The sequence below is a fragment of the Artemia sp. Qi Xiang Cuo genome, chromosome 16, assembly GCF_049724085.1.
Source record: "Artemia sp. Qi Xiang Cuo chromosome 16, ASM4972408v1, whole genome shotgun sequence".
NCBI classification, from domain to species: domain Eukaryota; kingdom Metazoa; phylum Arthropoda; class Branchiopoda; order Anostraca; family Artemiidae; genus Artemia; species Artemia sp. Qi Xiang Cuo.
The window spans coordinates 49583835-49605722 of NC_142809.1; the positions used below are offsets into that span (position 1 = coordinate 49583835).

Genomic DNA, 21888 nt, shown 5'->3' on the forward strand with positions numbered 1-21888 from the left:
ATTTTTTACTCACTAGTTTTGTTACTTACCCTGTGATAGCAGGGTGAATTTCCCAAATGAATTTCAGCATATATTCCTTATTCAATCATGCTACCATAGTTGTAAGCAGTAAATACCCAAACAAAAATGTACTAAAATATTGCTTGAATATCAACTCCATGCCTCGAACAAAAATAGTACATTTACAGTAAAGTTTGCTATGGTCAGCCAAACTTTTTATTTAGATAATAAAAAAATACGATTTGCCGAAGACCAAGTGCCTACCGATTCAAATATTTCAAAAAATTGGGGATGTGCGTTCCCTTAGTTTGATTGAAAACTTTTGGTTATATTTTGCGATCAGTTTTGGCAGGGCCGTATCTAGGGGGGGAGGGGGTTAGCCGGTTTAACCCCCCCCCCCTCCGAAATTTTGTCTGACTCGTAAAAACGTAACAAAAATGGATATAAACAAATTTTGTGTGCGTTTTTTTAGTTTTTTTTGTGTACCCCCCCCCCCCCTCCGAAGTTTTTTTTTTTTAGTAAAACCCTCACCGAAACAAAAATCCTGGGTACGACCTTGTTTCTCCTGGATCATAATGATTAAGAATGGATATAAAGGCCGAAATTATTTTGGCCTTTATATCCATTCTTATTCATTATAATCCAAGAGAAACCCTTTTCGATCTACTCCAAAAGGTTCAGCTTCTGTGTCTTCTAAATATAATCCTTTTCTGGAAACCTTCGTTTCTAAATTTTAACTCCAAACGCACTTTCAAGAGGCTAGACAACGTAAGATATTATTGTGTATTGGTAATTATTTTTTTCCAAAATCTTTACAAAATGTTATCTTGCAACTCATTATAGACCAGGCACGAATAATTACTTTTTGGAGGGATCCGTCTCATGACACCCCAAGTCGGTTTAAACAGGCAGGTCATATAAAATTTGCGGGAAGTCATAAAAAAATTAAATTTTATGTTTTTTCGGGGGAGAACAAAGAGCATTGCATCTGTCAACGTAGCTCTTGACAATCTATGTCTAAAAAGTAGGCTTAAAACCATTGTATATAAATATAATACAGTAGGATCATTCCCTATCTCAACCATTATACAAAGCCGGACAGAGATGCAAGTGCTCCGGAGAACGTTTAAACAAGTATAAACACAAGCGACACTCGATTTTTTCACGGGTAGACAAGTCAAATTTCTCTTGAACGCGAAACTTGGCTTCGCCTTTGTAACACTAAATTTTAAAGAATCTAGTTTTAAATTGGTTTATTCCAACATATATATATATATATATATATATATATATATATATATATATATATATATATATATATATATATATATATATATATATATATATATATATATATATATATATATATATATATATATATATATATATATATATATATATATATATATATATATATATATATATATATATATATATATATATAAATCGGCAATTAGTAGTGCAATGTTATTATTAGATGTTTTTAGGAATTACAAGAAGGTTTCGAAGTCTCGAGTTCGTTTCAAAGGCATTTTGAGAAAGTTTCTGCGAAAATACGTGTTCTAGGGTAATATACACAGGACCACTGATGACAGGTTAAATGGGGGGAGCTGTTTGTACGTGCTGAGGATGTAGTAGCCAAAAATCACCGATGTGTGATCTTACTGTTATATTATTTATATACAGTGGCTTAAACCGAGGCCGTAACCATGTTTCAAAATGCTAAATTTTTCAGGGGGGGGGGGGGCTTGACTCCCCTGCACATGGATTTGAACTTACCTTGGATCGAACTAGCGTAATATCGAACTCGGATTGGAACAAATCGTCAGTCGGGTATCAAAAGGTCGTCTCTCCATAGTTGTAAATTTTCAGAAGAGCGAATAAAAAACCTCGCAACTTTCTTATTTCCTCTCAGATAACTGTAAAAAAGCGGATTGATATGTATTGATTTTACATATCAATCTGTTTTTGTTTTACGGTTATTGGAGGGGAAACCAAATGAGGTTTTTTATTTGCTCTTCTGAAAATTTACAACTATGGACATGCGACCTTTTGATACCCGAGTGATGAAATACGCAAATTAGTGGTGATTTGACACATTGGGAAAACAGTGTCATTATCTGTAAAGAGTTTCTTGGCGCGGATAACCTTGCCGTCGACCCCTCCTTCCTTTTTTCAAGCATAACAAAAGTCTAGCTGGCATTTTTTCATTCATTTACTAAAATTTAAAACGAGAAGAAATAAATTCATATAATTAACGTTATAGGTTTGTTTTTTTATCGTTAGAAAGCTTCTCTGTTCAAGTAAACTTGAAGAAAAACATGGAGTGGACTTGTTTTAAGCCATTCAAGTATATATTTTAGATGTTTCCTACAGGTAGGAATGCACCAGCCTCTAGTATTATACCTCCACTCATACCTCTACTACCTGCACCTGACAATTCATGTGTGAGGTCTACTTTTATTATTTAAGTGTTCACATATTAAGGCCAGGTCCTACATTCTGAAGTTATTAGAAAAAAGGCAAAACTTCAGGGATCTGAAAGTTACCCTATTCCTCTTAATTCGCCCTTTAGGGTGAAATAAGTTGCAATGGTGTGTCTTTTTGGCTCCATCAATGACAATGACACCTAGTTTAATATTTTATATAAATAAAATGCTTATCACAATGTTTAAGGTCCAGTGCCCTTGCACTATGCTTACTCTGGAAAGGTTCAGATTGAGACCACTTGTGAATTGATTGTTGTGATTAGCAGCGTCAGCGGCAACACGTTCTTTGATATAATCTGGATTGTATATCCGGTATTTAACGTCCTATGCCTGAATTTCAAATTTAATGTCTTCTTATTTGAAATTTTAGGATATTCTCAGCCGCAGAGTGTTCAACAACCGCAGCAGCAGCAATACTCGACGACAAATAATGTGTCTAGCTACCGTCAGCAAAACTATATCCAACAGTCACCCAATCAGTATCAGCAATCCCCTACCCAGTATCAACCACCACCACAAGTCTCCCAACAGTATTCAGGTCAAAGGCAGAGTCAAGTGAAATCGAATCAACCAACGGGATATCAAAGTCAGGGACAGTACCAGCCGCCAGCCTATCAGGCAAACCCTGCTCCACAATATCAAGTAAACCCGGCTGCACAGTATCAGCAGAGTCAGCCACAGTATCAGAATAACTATAGGCAGGAGACATATTCGCAGCAACAGCAATATCAGCCTTACAATCAGGCGTCGATGCAAAGAAAACCACAAGGAGTAAGTATTAACTCTTTTTGAGATTGGAGCCGTGATTCCCAACGTGGGACATGGTAATATTTTGGTGAATTATGGGCAGAACGTGCCTTTTTCGGCTGATTATACTTTACATCCTTAATTTTAAAAAAATTATTTGAATTACGTCACATTCACATGCATTTAAACAGTAAAAAAGAAAAAAAAATACATGATATTATTGCAACTTCATACATTGTATAAAAGGGGTTGTAATCAGACAGTATTTTTCATTAGTATAAAACATGCCCCAAAAACATACCAAGTTAGGTTAATGGCCTTTTAATCTTCCTTCATGTGAATACAAATTAAATTTGGGTTAACAAAATTTTAATGTCACGAGGGAGGGGGGGGCATTAGGATTAAAAAAAATGCCTAGGCGGGGTATGGCCCAAAATCAGTTGGGAACCACTGGATTAGAGTGGGTTCTAAGCGTTTACCCCCCCTCCCCCCCCCCCCGAAAATTCCCCCCGTGGAAAATAAGGCTTTCCAAATTTGAGAATTTTATTTGAGTTTTATTTTTTAATTTCCGTAGAGGGAAAGAATTTTGGTATTTGTGTATTATGCGCCACTCACTCAAGTTTATGCTGTATAAAATTCTAGAACACACTGGTTTATTCGTTAGTTTCTTCATTACTATAGAAATACATTTGGGTTATAGATTTGCACATTGGGGGGGGGGGGGGTAAAGTAGCGGGTCTGCATGAAAAATGTGTTTGATACAATTATTCTGCATATTAGATATAGAGATAGATAAGTTTATTTTAAAGCCAAATATAAGGCCATGAATAAAGTAAAATAACATAAATGAAAGGCAAAAATAACATAAACTTTGATTAGCAATCATCATAAAACAGTTAAATGAAACACTACGTTAACCAAATTATAGTACTTAATACTTAAAAAAACGGTAATTGAAAAAAAAACACTTAACAATTGAAAAAAGCGCTTAAATGAAACATTACATTTACTTTATACTGGGATTTTTTTTTTTTTTTTTTTTTTTTTTTTTTTATTATTATTATTATTATTATTTTTTTTTTAGTTAACAAAATTTCTGGACACCTCGCTATTCTTCTGTAATTTTATAGTGGCCATATACCTAGAAAGAATTATTTTCTGACTTCAAACTGTCCAAATACTTTAACCCCCCCCTCCCCCTTATGTGCAAATATATAGGCAAAATTATATATTTTCCATATATTCTGTCTCTTGTCTTTGTATTGTCTCGCGCTAACCTGAAAAAAAAAAACAACGACGAAACCGGTTTGTTCTCGAGTTGTACACAGCGTAAACTTGAGTGAGTGGCCCATAATACATAAGTACCAAAACTCCTTCCCCCTACGGAAAAAAACTCAAAGTAAATTCTCAAATTTGGAAAGCCTCGTTTTCCTCGGGGGGGTATTTTCCGCGGGGGTATATTCCTCGGGTGAGTATTTTCCGCGGGGGTATTTTTTTTTGGGGGGGGGGGGTGGTAATCGCTAGCCACCATTAGAGTGATATGTACATAGGTTCAATGGAGGGACTAGGCAAATATTTTACAGGGCGTCACTTTAGGTTACATTTTTAAATCGCCTTACGGTTTACACCCTTCCAAGGCTAAGAGTCCCAGAAAACGTATCATAAGTCCCAGATTCCTTCAAACCCTTTCTTATGATATGTTCTCCTGTAATAGAATTTTACAGGAGAACAGATATCAAATCTTGAAAATTATTTCGGGAATAGTTTTTTCAACAGAATTTTAAAAAAATCAAAGATTACTTCTGAAGAGATCTGAATGCTCAATTTTACCCAATCAGATTACTGCTGGAATGGAGTCGATAAAAGCACTTCGTCCTAACTATCTTCGCTGAGAGACTTTCATGTAACCCCTCTAACTAATTCGTTTTTGTCTGATAAATATTTGGGGCGCTTACAAAGAAGGGAGGGATATTCAGGCTTCGAATCTCAAGGTGTTTACTATAAATGTTGTAATTTTCAATTAATTCGCTCCTTTTTGAATTGGTGCCCTTCTTTTTACTCCAAATGTGTTTCCACCTATGTGCCCGACATATGGTCTTCCCTGCAAATTTAGAATATGAATTATGGAGTATGAGATTCCTCTAAGTTCCCTATAAATATATTATTTTTGAAATTGTTGATTAAATATTTAGTTGGGGTGGGGGAGGGGGTCTAATAGTATGGTTTAGATTAAGAGTGAATTATTTTTCTTTTCTTTTTTACTAATGCAATGAGATGTTGAAACATTTCTCACATGGTAAGATAAAAATAACTTTTTACGTATGGCAAATAGGTCGATTTTCTGGTGCGACTGCATTCTAGCCACGAAACAAATCACTTCTTGCCACGGCTAACATTGGTTTTACACAGGCTTTGATAAATGGCGCCACCGTATTTCAAAGCACGTTATAAACGAGTTTCCGACAAAAGATGATAAGCCATATCCAAGAATTAAAAAGAAGCCTTTGAATGTACAAATTAATTGACAAAGAATTAAGTTTCGAAAAGGAATTCCAAGGAATGTTCCAAGCTTCTCATTATAATTTTGTTCCTCTTGAAAAGATTCGCTGTAGATTCTAGAAACAGAAAAGTTTTGAATGGTCGGTTCGTGGCGAACAAAGACCATTCAAAATTTCAAAACCCGAGAGCGTGCACGTGGTAAAATTCACTTACCTTAAAACCATCTACAGAATTTCCACCATGTCTGTTTTGTTCTTTAGTCAGCAGTAGTTGCGAAATTATTTGTCAGGTTTTGTTGAATTAACCTCTTAAAATATTGGAGAGAAAATTTATGTCATTTTAGGTGCTATTTGAGTTGAGTTTACATTTTTTAGTTTTTTTTAGTAGATTGTTATTTGAGTATACAGTACTGAGTGGTAATTCATTCTTTTTCTCTTTTCTTAGGCTTATTAAATAAATAAATAAGTTTTTTTTCAACTGAAAGTAAGGAGCTTAAAAAGTTAAGACAAAATCAACTTTAGAGTAAAGAGCGAGGTGTAGAGGAAAAGGCAACCACCCTCATATACATTTTAATTTTTAATGTTACTCCTTACTATTAGTTGAAAAAGCTTATTTTTTTGTCTAATTTTTTATCATTTTTTAAATAATGCCGGAAAATCTGGCTCCACCTCCATGGAAATATCCTCGAAACAATTCAGTCCCGGTGAAAATTTATCCCGGGCAATTACTCTTAACATCTCCACGCGTAAAATTGAGTCGGCAAAGAGAATGCAAGACGTATAAAATCGAACTTCGCATAGGAGATCTGCAAATTCCCCCAGTGTAAAATGTTCCTTAAAAGTTCACCCCCTGGAAACTCCCCTCCCAATGAAAAATTATGCCCACATTTTTGCAGATAGAAGCTTGAAACCTCTACATTAGGGCTCTCTGATATGCTGAATCTGATTTTCATTAAGATTCTTTGACTTCTGGGGGGTTTTTACCCCTTTTTTGAAAATCAGGCAAATATTCTAAGGCTCGTAGCCATTAATTTTAGTGCTCTTATTACTAAACTTAATGAAACTTATATATTTGGATTCAGTATAAAACACGATTCTTTTGATATATCTATTGGTATCAAAATTCCGTTTTTAGAGTTTCGGTTACTATTGAGCCACGTCGCTCCTTAGCCCTTATTATCATTCGTTACTACGAACTGTTTGATTGTAGGAGTGATTAAGTATAAAAGAAAATAAGTATAAAAGAAAGTTGTGCTCGAAAAGCAATTATTTACCCGTTATAACTAAGATGATTCCCTATTTTTTTAAACTTCCGTGCTCCCAATAGCTCTTCATGCTCCATGTCCCTTTCCCTCAATAAAACAGGAGGTACATAGATTTAGGTAATGCTTATCTGATTTTAAGGTGAGTGGATACCTTCAAAGATCACCCTATCTCATCCATTAAAACTTTTAGTTTGCGTTCCCAAACTATTTAGAATTGATTTGACGGTCTTGCCGTAACTTGAAGAGCTGTCATAAGAGATCCGAATAAACGACAGAAAACTAAAAGCAAACATCTACTTCCTAAAAATCATATAAAAACAATTTAACTCCTCCTTTTTTGTGCCTGAGATAAAAGATTAGTTCTAATGAAACTTGCATCATTAGGAAATGTGAATTTTGTTTTTTCGATTAAACGGAGCAGAATTATGAGGAAACAAAGTCCCTAAAATTGTTTTAGCACGTATGCTAGGAAAACGCTAAAAATCAGCTCAAAGGAAATATCATTTGACTAATTTGGCAGCTTTGGGAGTTCCCTGTGGTGCTACCCGCTTTGATTGAAAACCATGCTGATACAGGGGATATAAAATTTCATGGTCTTTTCAATCAAATTTCATAGTCAAACCACATATTCTTAATGGCTCTCGATTGTGATTAGCCCCTTGGCTGACTTCACCTAATGGGCCCTTTGTCTTTGAGATGGTCAGCCGACGCTGAGGCTCGCAAACTCATTTTAAGTTAACGAATTCTCTTAAAGCGATTGATAATGTTCAGCCAGATTCTTCTTCAGTTTTAGCCGTTACTTTTTTTATGCGTCCTTTCGAATCGTTACTGCAAAAGCAAAGACAATTCTGGAAACCTGAAAGCGCTTCCTTGATGACATGAGAAAAAAGATGGTACTTTATTGTGAATATTCGGAATGCAAATGCACAATAAAAGAAACAACGGAAAATGTATTTAAAAGAAAAAGCAAACAGTAAGTTGGCAAAACGTGATTTAAAATAGAAGCAGGCTAAAAAATCTGTTAAATATAAATTTTATGCATATTATGGAGTAAGAATTGTTTTATAATAGTTTCTCCTTAAGAAGGGGCAACGCACAAGAACTTTACTGTATATTTTATGTTTTTCTTTGTTTTCAAATTTGAATACTACCTGACTGGCTATTCTGTGTGAAATTTTAAGCAAGTAATAAACATGAACACTTTTTGGATCTCAAGACTCTAAAAGTAGCTGTTATGTTTCTCTGGGATAAAATGCATAGGATATAAGAATTTATGCCTGTATATGCGCACAGATGAGAGATGAGGTCTAAGATCAGTCCAAAGAACCCCTGGAAAAATGTAAAAATCTGGGTTTTAAAATTTAGTTTGCTGTAGAATCACCTAATCATTAAGCATTTAAGGGTAGGCTAGTGTGCACATTATTTTATAAAAATCAGTTTGCTACATATTAGGCTATCAAATATTGAATTTATTTATGCACCGTCGTAAAAAAAAATAACATATGGAGTATAAGATAAGAAAAAAAGAAAAGGGAAAGACGGAAAATGGAAAGAAAAAATTCAAATTCAAATTTCATAAAGTAAGCCCACATGCACAATAATTATACAAAAAAAGAAGAAAAAAGAAACTAAAGAGCACAATAATCACAAAAAAATGTGTTTGCATTTGTATATTTTCTCCACACTTCTATTCTCCTAATCTATACTGTCCTGTTGATCCTTGGTTTGTGAACAACTTAGCAACCGTTTTTTGGCAATGTAAAACTATGACGATTAGGACGCTAATGAAGTGACGGTGACATTATACTGATTTTTATTCACTTTCTTTATCAATATATATTATTTTATTCCTTCCAGTTTTTCTTAAATTCTTCCTATTTTCTTTATACATTCATTTTAGAATTCTATATACATATTGTATTCTTTTATAGGTTATTCGCGTAGTATAGAATGTAGTGTATAAATAGTATATCTTCTATTTTATATTTTCTCTGGGTAATCTTCGACTATAATGCGCAGTACATTGATGAAGTGTCGTTCTTAGATGGCGACACCATAATGGTTTATTTCACTTTATTTGTCAATTTATATTATTTTATTCCTTACATTTTTCTTATATTCTTCCTACTCTCCTTATGTATTCTTTTGAGAAATTTATATGTATATTGTATTATACTATAGTTTATTCGCATAGTATAGAATATAGTGTATATATAGTATATTGATTATATTTTATATTTCCTCTGGGTAATGTTCGACTATAATGCACAGGACATTAAGTGTTGTTCTTAGATGGCGACACCGTAATGATTTTTTTTTTCGCTTAGGCTACTGCAGCAATTTTATTATTTTATTTTTTCTTGTGTTCTTTGTATTCTCTTTGTATATTCTTTATAGAAATATACGTATTTTATTCTATTGTGGTGCATTTTTATCATATAGCATATAGTTTACAGATAGTATATTGTTTCTATTTAGTTTTTTTTTTTTTTTCTGTAGCAAGCTTTCTGGGTAATGTACGATTACGACGTGCAAGACACTGAGGAGTCACATCATATTGTTTTGTTTTTTAATTTTCCATATCTTTTTTTATTCTTTCATTTTTTTTCTTATATTCTTTATATTTTCTTATCGTATTTTTTTTAGAAATATACATAATGTATTCTATTATAGTGCATTCTTATAGTATAGTATATAGTGCATAAACAGCTTATTCTTTCTATTTTAATTTTTCTTTCTGTGGCAAGTTTTCTGAGAAATGTACGATTACGAAGCGCATGGCACTGAGGTGTTATTCTTAGATGGCGACACCATAATGTTTCGTTTTTTGATTTTCCATATCAATTTTTATTCTTTCAATTTTTTTTTCTTATTTTCTTTCTATTTTCTTTGTATGTTCTTTGTGGAAATATGCATATTGTATTCTATTATGGTACTTTGTTATAGTATAGCATAGGATATATAAGTAACTTATTCTTTCTATTTCAATTTTTCTTTTCTTTTCTGTAGCAAGCTTTCCGGACAATGTACGATTTAACGCGCAGGGCACTGAGTGTCATTCTTAGGTGATTACAGCTTAATGATTTTAATTTTTCATTTTCCATATCGATTTGCATTCTTTAAATTTTTTTCTTATATTCTTTATATTTTCTTTGTATGTTCTTTGTAGAAATATGCATATTGTATTCTATTATGGTACTTTGTTATAGTATAGCATAGGATATATAAGTAACTTATTCTTTCTATTTCAATTTTTCTTTTCTTTTCTGTAGCAAGCTTTCCGGACAATGTACGATTTAACGCGCAGGGCACTGAGTGTCATTCTTAGGTGATTACAGCTTAATGATTTTAATTTTTCATTTTACATATCGATTTGCATTCTTTCAATTTTTTTCTTATGTTCTTTATATTTTCTTTCTATGTTCTTTGTAGAAATATGCATATTGTTTTCTATTATGGTACGTTGTTATAGTACAGCATATAATACATAAGTAACTTATTCTTTTTATTTCAATTTTTCTTTTCTTTTCTGTAGCAAGCTTTCCGGGCAATGTACGATTATGACGCGCAGGATACTGATGAAGTATCATTCTTAGATGGCGACATCATAATAAATTGTACAGCGATCGATGAAGGCTGGATGACTGGAACTGTTAAACGAACTGGACAAAATGGAATGATACCCGCCAACTATGTGGAACAAATACATTGATGCTTAGGAATGTTTTGACAGTTTTTGAGGGAGATATTTCTATCTGGTTGCGGATGCTAATTAAAAGTAGGACATGGGTTAATTTGCTCCGTGCCAAATGGCCATGTTACGGGTTTCAGAGCGGTGTTTAAACATGATTTTTTTTTTTCTGTAGCATCTGATATTCTGGAGTTAAGGTAAATATTTGGTGCCTGTATAGTTTTCCTTTTTAATATCCTGTAAAATATTCTTAGCCTCTAAATTAATATCAATCAGAATTGTGTTCTGATTTTTAAAGTTTTTTCTACCTCCCCTGAGAGGTTTTGACCTGGAGGTGTTAAATTAAGTGTTAAAAATTGTTTTTTATTTATGAATAGGGAGAGCTAAAGTATTCAAAATAAGTTTAAGTGTGTACGACTAGGCTCGTACGCGGGAGGGAATCCTTTGGGCTTGTGGTCTCCCCCCCCTGAAATTGCAGCATATTTATAAGCTTTCCCTCTGTGTACTGCTTTCCTTTGAGTGTCAAAAAAGAAGAAATTAGTACCAACCGTTGTAGATTCTTTTAGATTGTTGGTAGTTGTGTTTATAATTTAACTTTTTTATTTCGTTTTAAGCCTTTAATCATAATGTTTGGGACGAGTTTCTTTGATCAGATTCTTTTCGTGAAAGTTTTATGTTTTTTTACGAGATCGAGGTGCCCAGTATATTCGTAAACGCACATGAACATCATTCGCAAATCCAACCATTAGCTCTATCATTCAGATACACTAGAATTCATGTTGATTTTGGGGGGGGGGCAAATTCAAAATAATGGTGAATTGTGCAAATGATATAAGTCATAAAAGACTTTTGGACATATTATGAATGTCTTGATGTGTTAAGTGGCAGTGGCCAGAGACACTCCCCGTCTCCCGCCTGTGTATGTATCTGAATCTATCTCAGATTCTTCTTTTTTGGCAACACCTCATTTCATGTTTGAATGAGTACAGAAAATGGCGAAAAGGAATTTAATATCTGTCCAGTTTGCTTAATTATTGTAATGCACTTAATCAACATTTCCACTCTCAAGCAAATGAACAAATACAAAAACTAGGGAAAATTTTTATTTTGGTGTTTGGGCCAGTTTAACCATTCGCGAAAAGAAAGGAGGGACCCAGAATGTACGGAAATTAAAATATAAATATGTCAAAATAAAATCATAGTTGAAGAGCAATCCAATCCCAAGGGGGTATCTTACTGACAAAATTTTCCTGCAGGAATATTTTGAGCGTCTTCGGCGGGTAGAAACATTAATTCCTTTACGATATTTCAATGAGTATGTTGCATCCTTGTAAGGATAAATAACTGCCTGCATAATCATTTTCTGTGTCTTTAACGTAACCTTGAAAAATGCCTTATATAAATGTCAATTATTTTAAGGCTGTACAAAGTATTACGTATTTGCCGGAAATATTCCGTGACCCATTCAAAATGCTTCGGTAATAAATTCTACGTATGTGTATGTGCCAACAATTATCCCTCCTCTCTGTGTGGGGCGCTTGGTATTTTCATTCAAATATGTCCCTATTATGGTATTTGCATTGGAGAGAATAAAAAAAAAAATACGAAGTTGCCGCCCTAGGTTTTGAAAAATATTAATTTGCCCCCTCCCCCCATTTTCTTAAATTGGCGTCACTTTTCCATAAATACTTAAAATTATGCTAAGACCCCGGAAAGTCCTGAAAACAGTGCCTTTTACTTGTATTGACTCGCTTGTTCATAATTATAGGGGGCCTTGGACATTTTGTTATTTTTTTTTCAGAATTTTAACAACGTTTTTTTTTAATAAAACTAAAAGCAAAAAATTTAATACTAAATTATATGTAGTTGAATAATCTAGTTTTTTCGTTCTTTATGAAAGTAATTGTTGACTCAGACAATCTTTTTTTTTGGAAAGGAAATTAAAAAAAAATGTAAGAGTTAAATAAAAAAGAACTATGTGTTAAATAAAAAAGAACTGTGTGAAAAAGGACCGAAAAGGGGGAAAAGATAGTTTCTTTATTAATACCGCTAAAATCCTCCACTTGAATGAGGGCGCACACTTACATGAATGTCTCCACTAACAGAAAACAACAAAAACACCAATACAACAATTTTCAAAAATTATTTAGGGCTCTTCAAATAAAGCTTTTAAACTTTATTGAAGGTTTCTTATGTGTGTAGTTGCAAGAGCTATATATCGCGCCTGAATTCCAACCAATCAGAATAAAGCCATATTCAAAAGTACACGCCCCTTAATTGCCAGCTTTATATTGATTGGCAAAGTTCAGACGCAAGGCGGGGCTCTCGCAATTTGAATTGTATCTAAACATGCATGAACACAGAACATTAGGGAGAGGAGAGAACCTGGACATTAATTATAGATCAGTTAATACACTAGTATAGCCTTTCAGAGATGTTCCATACAAACAAAACACTTTAGCTTACCTGTTTGATACTTATAAAACCGTGCTGTTTAGCGAATTGGAAGGAGGGGCATCCCTTCCCCTGGGTTTCGGAAGATACTTTTTTTGTACTTTCATGCGAAAATGCCTTTTTTTTCATGAGAAAAAGCAATTATCCCCTCCCCCGCCCCCATATTTTGAAAAGTATAATTAGCCCCGTCCTATCCCCATAAATTCATGCCAGTGTAGCCAATAAAAAAGTACTTGAATCCAAAATAGCGAAGAAATGTGGGGGGGGGGGAGAGGGGCTTACTCATACCTATGTTGAAGGCTTTCCTGACATGTATTCATACGAGATGTATTCATACATTTATAAGTCATAGGCTATACCAGTAGGGGATATATTATATACATATAATTTATTATATATAATTATATATAATCTATTTACTTTACAGACCTTTTATTATTAAACAAAAAATGTCTGCATCTCTACACAGAAGTAGATGGGTGTTGAAAGTGAATATCTAGAAAGAAAGGGGGGGGGGAATAATCCATGTGGTGATGTAGGAGAATCTTCCCCTAAGTATATGTGTGATCCAGACATATATAAGTGTTAATCTGTATCCTGTGACTTGGTGACTTAGTAGCTTCTATAATACTCTTTAATTATACCCATGTCCTTGTGTTTGGTTGTATATTTGATTGTAAGTTGCCTCTAATTCGGTGCTTTTTTTCTGGAGTTTGTAATTATTAGTGACTTATATAGAACCCATCAAAAAGGAAATTTGAATTTATTTAGACTATAGCTACTTAACTGGACTGATATAATGATAATTAATTTAATGATATAATAAATTATATCATTAATAATTATTATTTAAAACACATTTCTACCCTTTTTTATATACAAAATTTGTCTTGAGTATTTTTCAGAAGAAAGGATGCAATCAGAGTTTCCTTTCGAAGACTTTAATGCATTTGAGAGTGGGGGGGAATTATATGGTTGATATCGTGGATGTTTATGGCTCGTATGAGCTACATTGTTTAACATCGATGCTGAATTGTTGTTTAGTTTCTTGAAAAAAAAGACGGAAAATGGGTGGGACAATATAGATAATTACTTACAGCTGGTGTTTTACAATCATCCTTTACTTAAACATATTTTAAGTTGTTAGAGGAGGCTTTTAACCTTAAAGCATCTCCTCTGATTGTGTCTTTTTGCATAGGGTGTAAGTGAAGTGGTTAAAGAAGAATATAACATATTGAAAAAATTGTTTTCAAATTCGTTGGGGGGGGGGGCATGCCTATTTGCTGTGCCTATTTTAATACACGATCTTCCAGGTTTGAGGATAGTGCTCTCTGTCCCCCAGGCCTTTCCTCTAACGGCTGTGTCGTAGTTCAAAGGCAAAAATATGCTATAGATGTTACCTCTTTTTTATGGGTCCTGGTGTTATTGAGGTTTAGGATTTTAAGTAATTGTATTTACTTATTTGCCGATGTTTGATATTTTTTTTTTTAGAATATGAATATATCTTCTAAGTGCTTCTAAATTGGAAACCTTTCTTGGATTTTTAAGTTATTATTTATTAGCCCAATAAAAAAAGAAGAGAAATAATTACTATTACTTTAAGGAATAGAAGTTATTTTTCGATTAAACGAGGTTCAGGGCTCATTGTCTCCAGACCCACCCTCCTCCCCAAAAATATATATATATATATATATATATATATATATATATATATATATATATATATATATATATATATATATATATATAGCACGAATAGCCACTTGGATGTGGTATTTGCTGAGGCCTGGTGATAACTGAATGACTCTCCCTTCTCTTTCGAAGGACGAGTGTCTTTTTGCCCAAGCGCAAGTGAATCTGGGTGCTGGTGTTTTTGGGATTGGTGAACTCGATGGTGGAAATATTGACACTATCTCTTCTATAATGAGGGAAAAAGAGATTAGGGATCCCCTGTCCCAAAGTACTCTGATTAAAAAGATATTCTCATGCCATTATATTTTGTGCCACCTTCAAAACGACATTTTCAGTAAATGATGATGTTGATTCAAAGTTCACGGCACTTTTCGCAACATTATTTTCAAACATCTCTGTTTTTTGTTATGTTTCAGCAATAAAAACAAATGCATAAACTTAGCCAATGACTATCATGGGGAGGAGGGGGGAAATTTCATTTTAAGTAAAATAAGATTCGTATTAAGTTTGAACCATGCTGTAAAGGTTATTGCACATACATTGATATTCAAAAACAACTCAGCGATGCTTTTCAAAGCTAGGTTAAAAAAGTGCTTCGAATCTTTTAAAAAGTTATTGCAGGGTGTTAAAGTAATATGTGATTAGCCTAGTTTCCACGGAATTCACCCATTGCCGCCGAAATTTAAATTCAAAATATGTGAATTAGGGTATCTTTTTGTAAAAAAAAAATGAAAGTCATATATATTTTCAAAGAATAAAGCCAAAAACAGAAAGAAGAAAAAATGAAAATGAATAATGTACGCAGTAAAAGCGGGAAGAATAAATGGTTATAATTCAGATTTGTTGAACGCGGAGAATATAGTAAAGGTTGAAATAGAAGAAAATGAGACTATATATTTGATTTGGTAAATCAGGCTTTAGTTTTAGGAGAGGATATTTTGCTTTTTTTGGGAAAAAATATGCAATTCCATAGAATCTTTAAAACTAATAAAAAAAGAATTTTAGCTTATTCTGAATTTTCATCTGTTAGAGGGCGGAAATTGTATCTGTAAAATCTCAGAATTTTGATTGCTTGGATATAAAAAAAAATTGCAGCATTTTCCGTTATTGGGCTTAATCTATAACTGGCTTTCTTCTCGTCTTATATTTAATTAAATATAAAAAAAACAAGTTTTTCCAACTGAAAGTAAGGATCAACAAAAATTGAAAATGAACAGAAATAATTGCGTATTTTTCAATCTTCGATCTTTACCTTCTCATCTCTGTCAACTTTCCACCGTCTATTTCGGTACATTTCCCCATTCTGTCGAGTTAATAACGCGGAATGAAATACAAATATTTTTGAAATGGAAAAAAGTGACAAAACGCACTTAATACACTCCAATTCTAAAAACTTATAGTCCTTAAAGGTTTTAATGTTAATTTTATAGGAGGAAATGTTCCAACATGTTCAAAAATGAAATATTTCTAGCATGAATTTTATTACAATAAGTACAGTGTATATACAAACGAATTGCACTAATAGAAAAACATTTTAACTTTTTCGAAAGTGTAGATCATTTCTACTTAGGAAATTTACATCTTTACTAAGGAGAAGGTTCCAATTTATGACTGCACTTTTAAGCTGGTGTTATTTGTTTTATAATTAAGACGTTTGTAAATTTTTTGCTCTGTGATTGCATATACTATTCTAAAAGATTGAAGACTGGTAAATATTATTGGAGATTTCTAGTACTTACCAGAGGGTAAGTTAGGAATATGTTTTCGAGAAATTTCTGCGGAAAAGGTGCCATTGTTTCCTTTTCACCAATCTGACATTAATAATATATATTGGTAAAATTTCATGACGCATTTTATATACTGTTGGTATATGAAACGCGTATATATATATATATATATATATATATATATATATATATATATATATATATATATATATATATATATATATATATATATATATATATATATATATATATATATATATATATATATATATATATATATATATATATATACATATTTAGAAAAAAAGTTTGTTAATGTTGCTACTCTTTGCCCAGCGGTTGTTTCGTGAAGTTACTTGGAGGGGTAAAATACGTCCATTTTTTTGTGACTTTGATAATATGTCCTGAGAGATATATAAAATTACCAATATGATTTGGTAAAAATCAGAAATGGAAGATTTTGCCATCATCTTTCTAAGTTTTTACGCCTTATTCCAATAAATTCTGAAATATGCCAGAAGAGCCATAGATTTACAACTTTTCAGGCCTTTGGAGCAATAACCATATCCCAATTTTGAACTTAATTTTAAACACTTCTTATCTGTGTGAAATGACAATTCCTTTGTTTATTATTCCCCTTTTCTTCCCAGTTAATCCAAATTTGTTTTCCCTCTCTTTTTTTTGTCAAGAACTGAAGCTCAGAAGGGAGAGGGGGATCATCTCCCCTAGAAGAGAAAAAGTTCAAAATAATGCAAATGACCGGTAACGTGACGTTTTTCTGCAAAAATCCTTTTAGTTTTTACCATCCCCATTTTTTCTAAAATTTTGCTAAAACTTTTTAACAGATTTTTAGGCTTTTTGCTTAAGTATATATATATATATATATATATATATATAATGTGTGTGTGTAGGTGAACCCCCTTTTTACCTCGTAAGAGCCTTTGAATGGTAGCAAATTAACGTCCAGTATATAGGGGATCTTATCTTGTAATTAGTTTTGTCGGCCTTGCCTGTCCGACGTCTTGTTTTCTTTTTCAACTGAGAAGTAGAATAATAAAACATAGAAATGTAAACATGAGTAAAATAAAGAAAATATCTCAGTCGGGAATTGAGAGTAGAAGAGAAACATAAAATAAAAAATAAAACGAAAGGAAAATTATGAGTTCATAAAATTTAACGGTCGAGTTTTGAAAATAAATCGTACAAGCAAGTGCGATTCTCTTCCCCTCCCCTCATCCTTTCTGATTTAGTCCCGGATTGTTGGTACTATCGTTTCAGATGATCTATAACAACTATTCCACGCCCTTATTAGCCTTTTTGCTGAGACACAAAAACTCTATATCAAACACGAAAATAGCCTAGTTAGTATTTGTGTTTAAAAATAACATTTTCTACTTTGCCTAATAAATTACCTTTCATATTAATAGTACTTTATCGCTTATATTTATTTATTTTTCCATTTTCTTGATTCCTCTTTTTGTTTTTTCAACAAGTTGAATGTGTTTTGTAAGCTTTTTACTATCGTTAATGGCGTTTATATTTTTCCTTGTTTTAACTAATGACAATTCGTTGATCGGTTACTAACCGTCCTTTTACTACCCTCTTGTTATTTGGATTTTTGAAATCCCATTAAATATTATAGTGCCTTTTGAAATTTATTGCTAGAAGCTTTGAACCAATTTTTTTCTTTGGAAATTAAACATTATTAGTACTGAAACTTCTTTTCATTTCTGAATATAACATTTAGGCCACAGTGGAGAATTAGGGAAATTAACGAACATAGGAGGGGACAGTGATTTTTTAAAGTCTGTTTGAGAGCCTCCTGCCTCCTTCACTCACGGGAAAAAAAACTACCTAGAAAATAAGTTCTAGGGTTTTACTCAACTAGCTGGACACTCGCAGGCCAGGATTTACAAATAGGCACGGGCCTACGGGCGCACAATGCCAGGAAGCGTAATAAATTATCATTCAGTGTTTTTTTTTCTTGACTCCCCCGCCGCGCTGCTTATTCAAAGAAAAGTGACTTGAAAACAATACAGGAATTTCGTAGCCACTTATAAACTGCTAGATGTCTCCCAAGAATGGCAGCTGAGAGTTCGGTATAGCCTCACTCTTTCATTACTTTTGCCTCATCAGTTACTTTCTGTTCAGTGCATCCCCTGTCCCCGAATTTTCGGGGATTTTCCCGAAAATCTCGCAAAAACGGAGTGGCAAAAACGCTTTGGCCTAGAAAAAATTTTGTTTCAACTCGGCTAAATTTCACCTTATTTAAGGAAAATGAGTACAGAGCATGTATATAAGCATACCTAACTGAAACAAATACGACTGACAGGATAGAAGAATTCAATCCTCTTTTTGTACAGAAGGAAACGCTGTTTTAGTAGAATTGAGGGGGAAATAGTATTTTAGACCAAAATGGGAAGCTGAAGAACATACCTGCCCAGGGTACTCCATAAAAATGGCCCTAACTGCCCCCCACTCGGGGACAATCATGACATAGAACATTGTTTCGTGTGCTAATAAAAACGAGCTCAGTAAGGATACCTCTAGATGTGGGCATGGGCGTAGGGAGGGGGCAGCCGCCCCCCCCCCCCCCCTAGACCTTCAAGTTTAAATTATATATGGCTGAAAAAGCAGTTGATGAAAGGCCCTCTATCACACTATCGACTGCCCCCCCCCCTAGACAAAATGCTGCCTACGCCCATGGATGTGGGGGGACTGAAAAGAAAAATCCTTGTTTGCCCTTCGTGTGAAAAGGACCTTACCATTTTTGACGAATTCACTGGAATGATCTAGAATTCGCAAGTCACTGGATACAAAGATAGTTTCGTAAACCACATTGGCTTGCCATAACAAAGAAAAAAAAAGGCGAGAATGAAGTTTGATATGGCCAACAAAATTATTAGGCGGCACATAACGGATATTTAGAAAGGACAAACGCCTCTCTTCTTCAGTAATATAAGAGAAATTTAGAAAGAAATATTCACATTTTCTGTACCAAAATGTGAACGAAATAAACCGGATAAAACAAACAGCACGGAAAGCAAACGGGAAAAACAGCAAATAAAATCTAAAATTGGAAGAATTGAAAAATAACCATAGAATTCAAACAACGTGGAGAAACATAAAAAACATCAAACAGATGCAAAGAAAAATCAGAAGAATTAAAAATTGAAAAGTCCAAAGCCCTTTCTTCAAAATCGATCCACTCGCCAAAATCTACGATTAACAAAAACAAAAAATTCTATTCGTACATTACTAGATCATGGACTAAACTGATAAAATTGATAAATATCCCTTTCATTCGCCAAGTAAGTGAGCTCAATTCGCTAGCTCAGAAAAATACTACGTCAGATACTATCTAATTTTAATTGCTTCTTTTGTCAGAGGAGTGATTGTGAAAGTGACACAGGATTTATCCTAGGGATGAATAAACTATCAGCTTCTCGTAAAAAAAACAAGAGTCACATTTTTAAAAATCACCTTTTAAATGCAGTAAGGAATTTTATAGACACCAGAATTATTAAACTTGGGACAGTATCTTTGTGATTTAATAGTCTTATCAGGTTTATAATCAATAAAAATATTGTTTTCTTTAGATTTCTGGCAGTTTGGTCTGAAACTTTCTATATAAGGAAGACCAAGATATACAATTTTTCCTTTTTATCTGAGTAAACTTTTTAATACGCTTTTCTATCACAAAATTTATTAGAGATATTGGGTACCAGTTTCAAAATAAGACATCTGTAAGTCAAGAAAACGCAGTGAACACACACGTATAGTGAAAAATTTGACTATTAGGAATATCTGAGGGTGTGATAGAAAATTTTAGTCATTTTGATAGAACCTGATTTTCGTCTTTCGTAAGCGGTAAATTATGCTTCTAATCATCCTGCCGTTAAAAGAGGGGTATTGAATTCTTTAGTTGATAGATCGTTCCCATTTTCATTCAGAAAATGGGACCTTGTTTCCTTCTAACTTTTTCTTATAGCGCTGAAGATGAGAGACGACTGTCCTTTCGAACATTTTGTTTCGTCCATTACTTTTGTTGGCCTTATAAAACCCCTTTAACGTTTTCTTTTCTTTGCTTTTTTATTCTTCATTACTGGATACTTCGACCTTCAAATGTATCTTTGCTGAGAAAAATCACCTGATGTCCCTAAAAGGTAAGCTATTATGCCGAGCTTTGATTTGCTGCTTTTAATCTGTTATTTTCAAAGTTGTTCCAGAGGCGGAGTCCAAAACTATCCCTAAGGGTAGAAGGTAGTAATGCCAACCTTCTCGTGGTGTTCCTTCGAGTAAAAGGCTCAGATAGTGGCCTACCACTCCTAATTTCAGTCTCTGTTCAGCTACTGACCAGCCTATTCAGCGTCTGACCACTAATGGCTGCCGAAATCATACCAGGGATGGGGTTTGATCCCCTGGAGATATCCAGCGCTATCCATGGCGAGAGAAAAGGTCCCTTGAGGAGTAATACAAGATGGGAGAAAAAAGTTCTCTTCCTAGTACCGGTTCTAAGAATCAAATACCGCTTGCCGCAAATGACTAGTGAGGTACTCTCCCCTCTCTTTTTGAGGGGCAAGCGTTGGCTGGCGTGTGGAGTTCTCGGGAGGGGGAAGGGCAATGGTGGACACGCCGACACTACCGAGGACAGATCTTCCAAAAGGAAAAAAAGATATGGGGAAGCCTTATATCAAAATACCACGTCGAAGGGGGCACCATATACTATTTATACTATATTGGTTTTATTAGGTTGGAGGAGGGATGAAGGTAATCGGTCTTTCGGGTCTGAGGATCGAACCTGCTTTGCGAGTCAACCCATAATAATAATAATAATCCCCGAGGGAATTAAAATTGAATTAAAATCAAGTTGCCATATATCCATGGCTCATTGGAGAACAAGCCAAGACAGATAGTCTGAGTGAGAGGCAGAGCTGGCATCAGCCTTTTTCAGAATCTTATAAAAGTGATGTCACTTTCCCTTGTTGATAGATAGTCTATCATCCATCCATCTTAGGGCAGACCTAAGGTGGATAGTCATAGAAATTTACTTTACTTTTTACTTACTTTCGGCGAATGATCCATCCTGCCCGGCACCAATGGGCGATGGGATAACTGACGTAGTCCAACACAATGTGTCAGGAGCAGCCTCTTCTGCAATCTTTAGCAGTCCTTATCCCAATGACGTCCGTGTCGGCGGAAGCCACCCCAAGGTTCCAGTTCATTCTTGAATGTCTTCCAGAGATTCTTTCTTTGTCCGCCTGGTCTCCGTTTCCAAGTTGGAAGGGGGTCACAGGTGAGCACATCGCTGGACATGGTTCCAGT

General features: G+C 34.0%; 1 protein-coding gene across 2 annotated transcripts in view; it reads left to right on the forward strand.

The window, feature by feature from the left end:
* Lasp (LIM and SH3 domain protein Lasp) overlaps positions 1-16755 on the forward strand; it is a 166280-nt gene extending 149525 nt beyond the window's left edge. Inside the window, exons 8-9 of one of the 2 annotated variants that reach the window (XM_089102537.1) lie at positions 2860-3260; positions 10535-16755. In XM_089102537.1, coding sequence (XP_088958663.1) covers positions 2860-3260; positions 10535-10711 — 578 coding nt within the window. In that variant the 3' untranslated portion in view covers positions 10712-16755. Of the gene's footprint in view, positions 1-2859; positions 3265-10534 lie in introns of both variants that reach the window. The other variant, XM_089102538.1, reaches the window with a different exon arrangement.
* The last annotated feature ends 5133 nt before the right edge of the window (positions 16756-21888 follow it).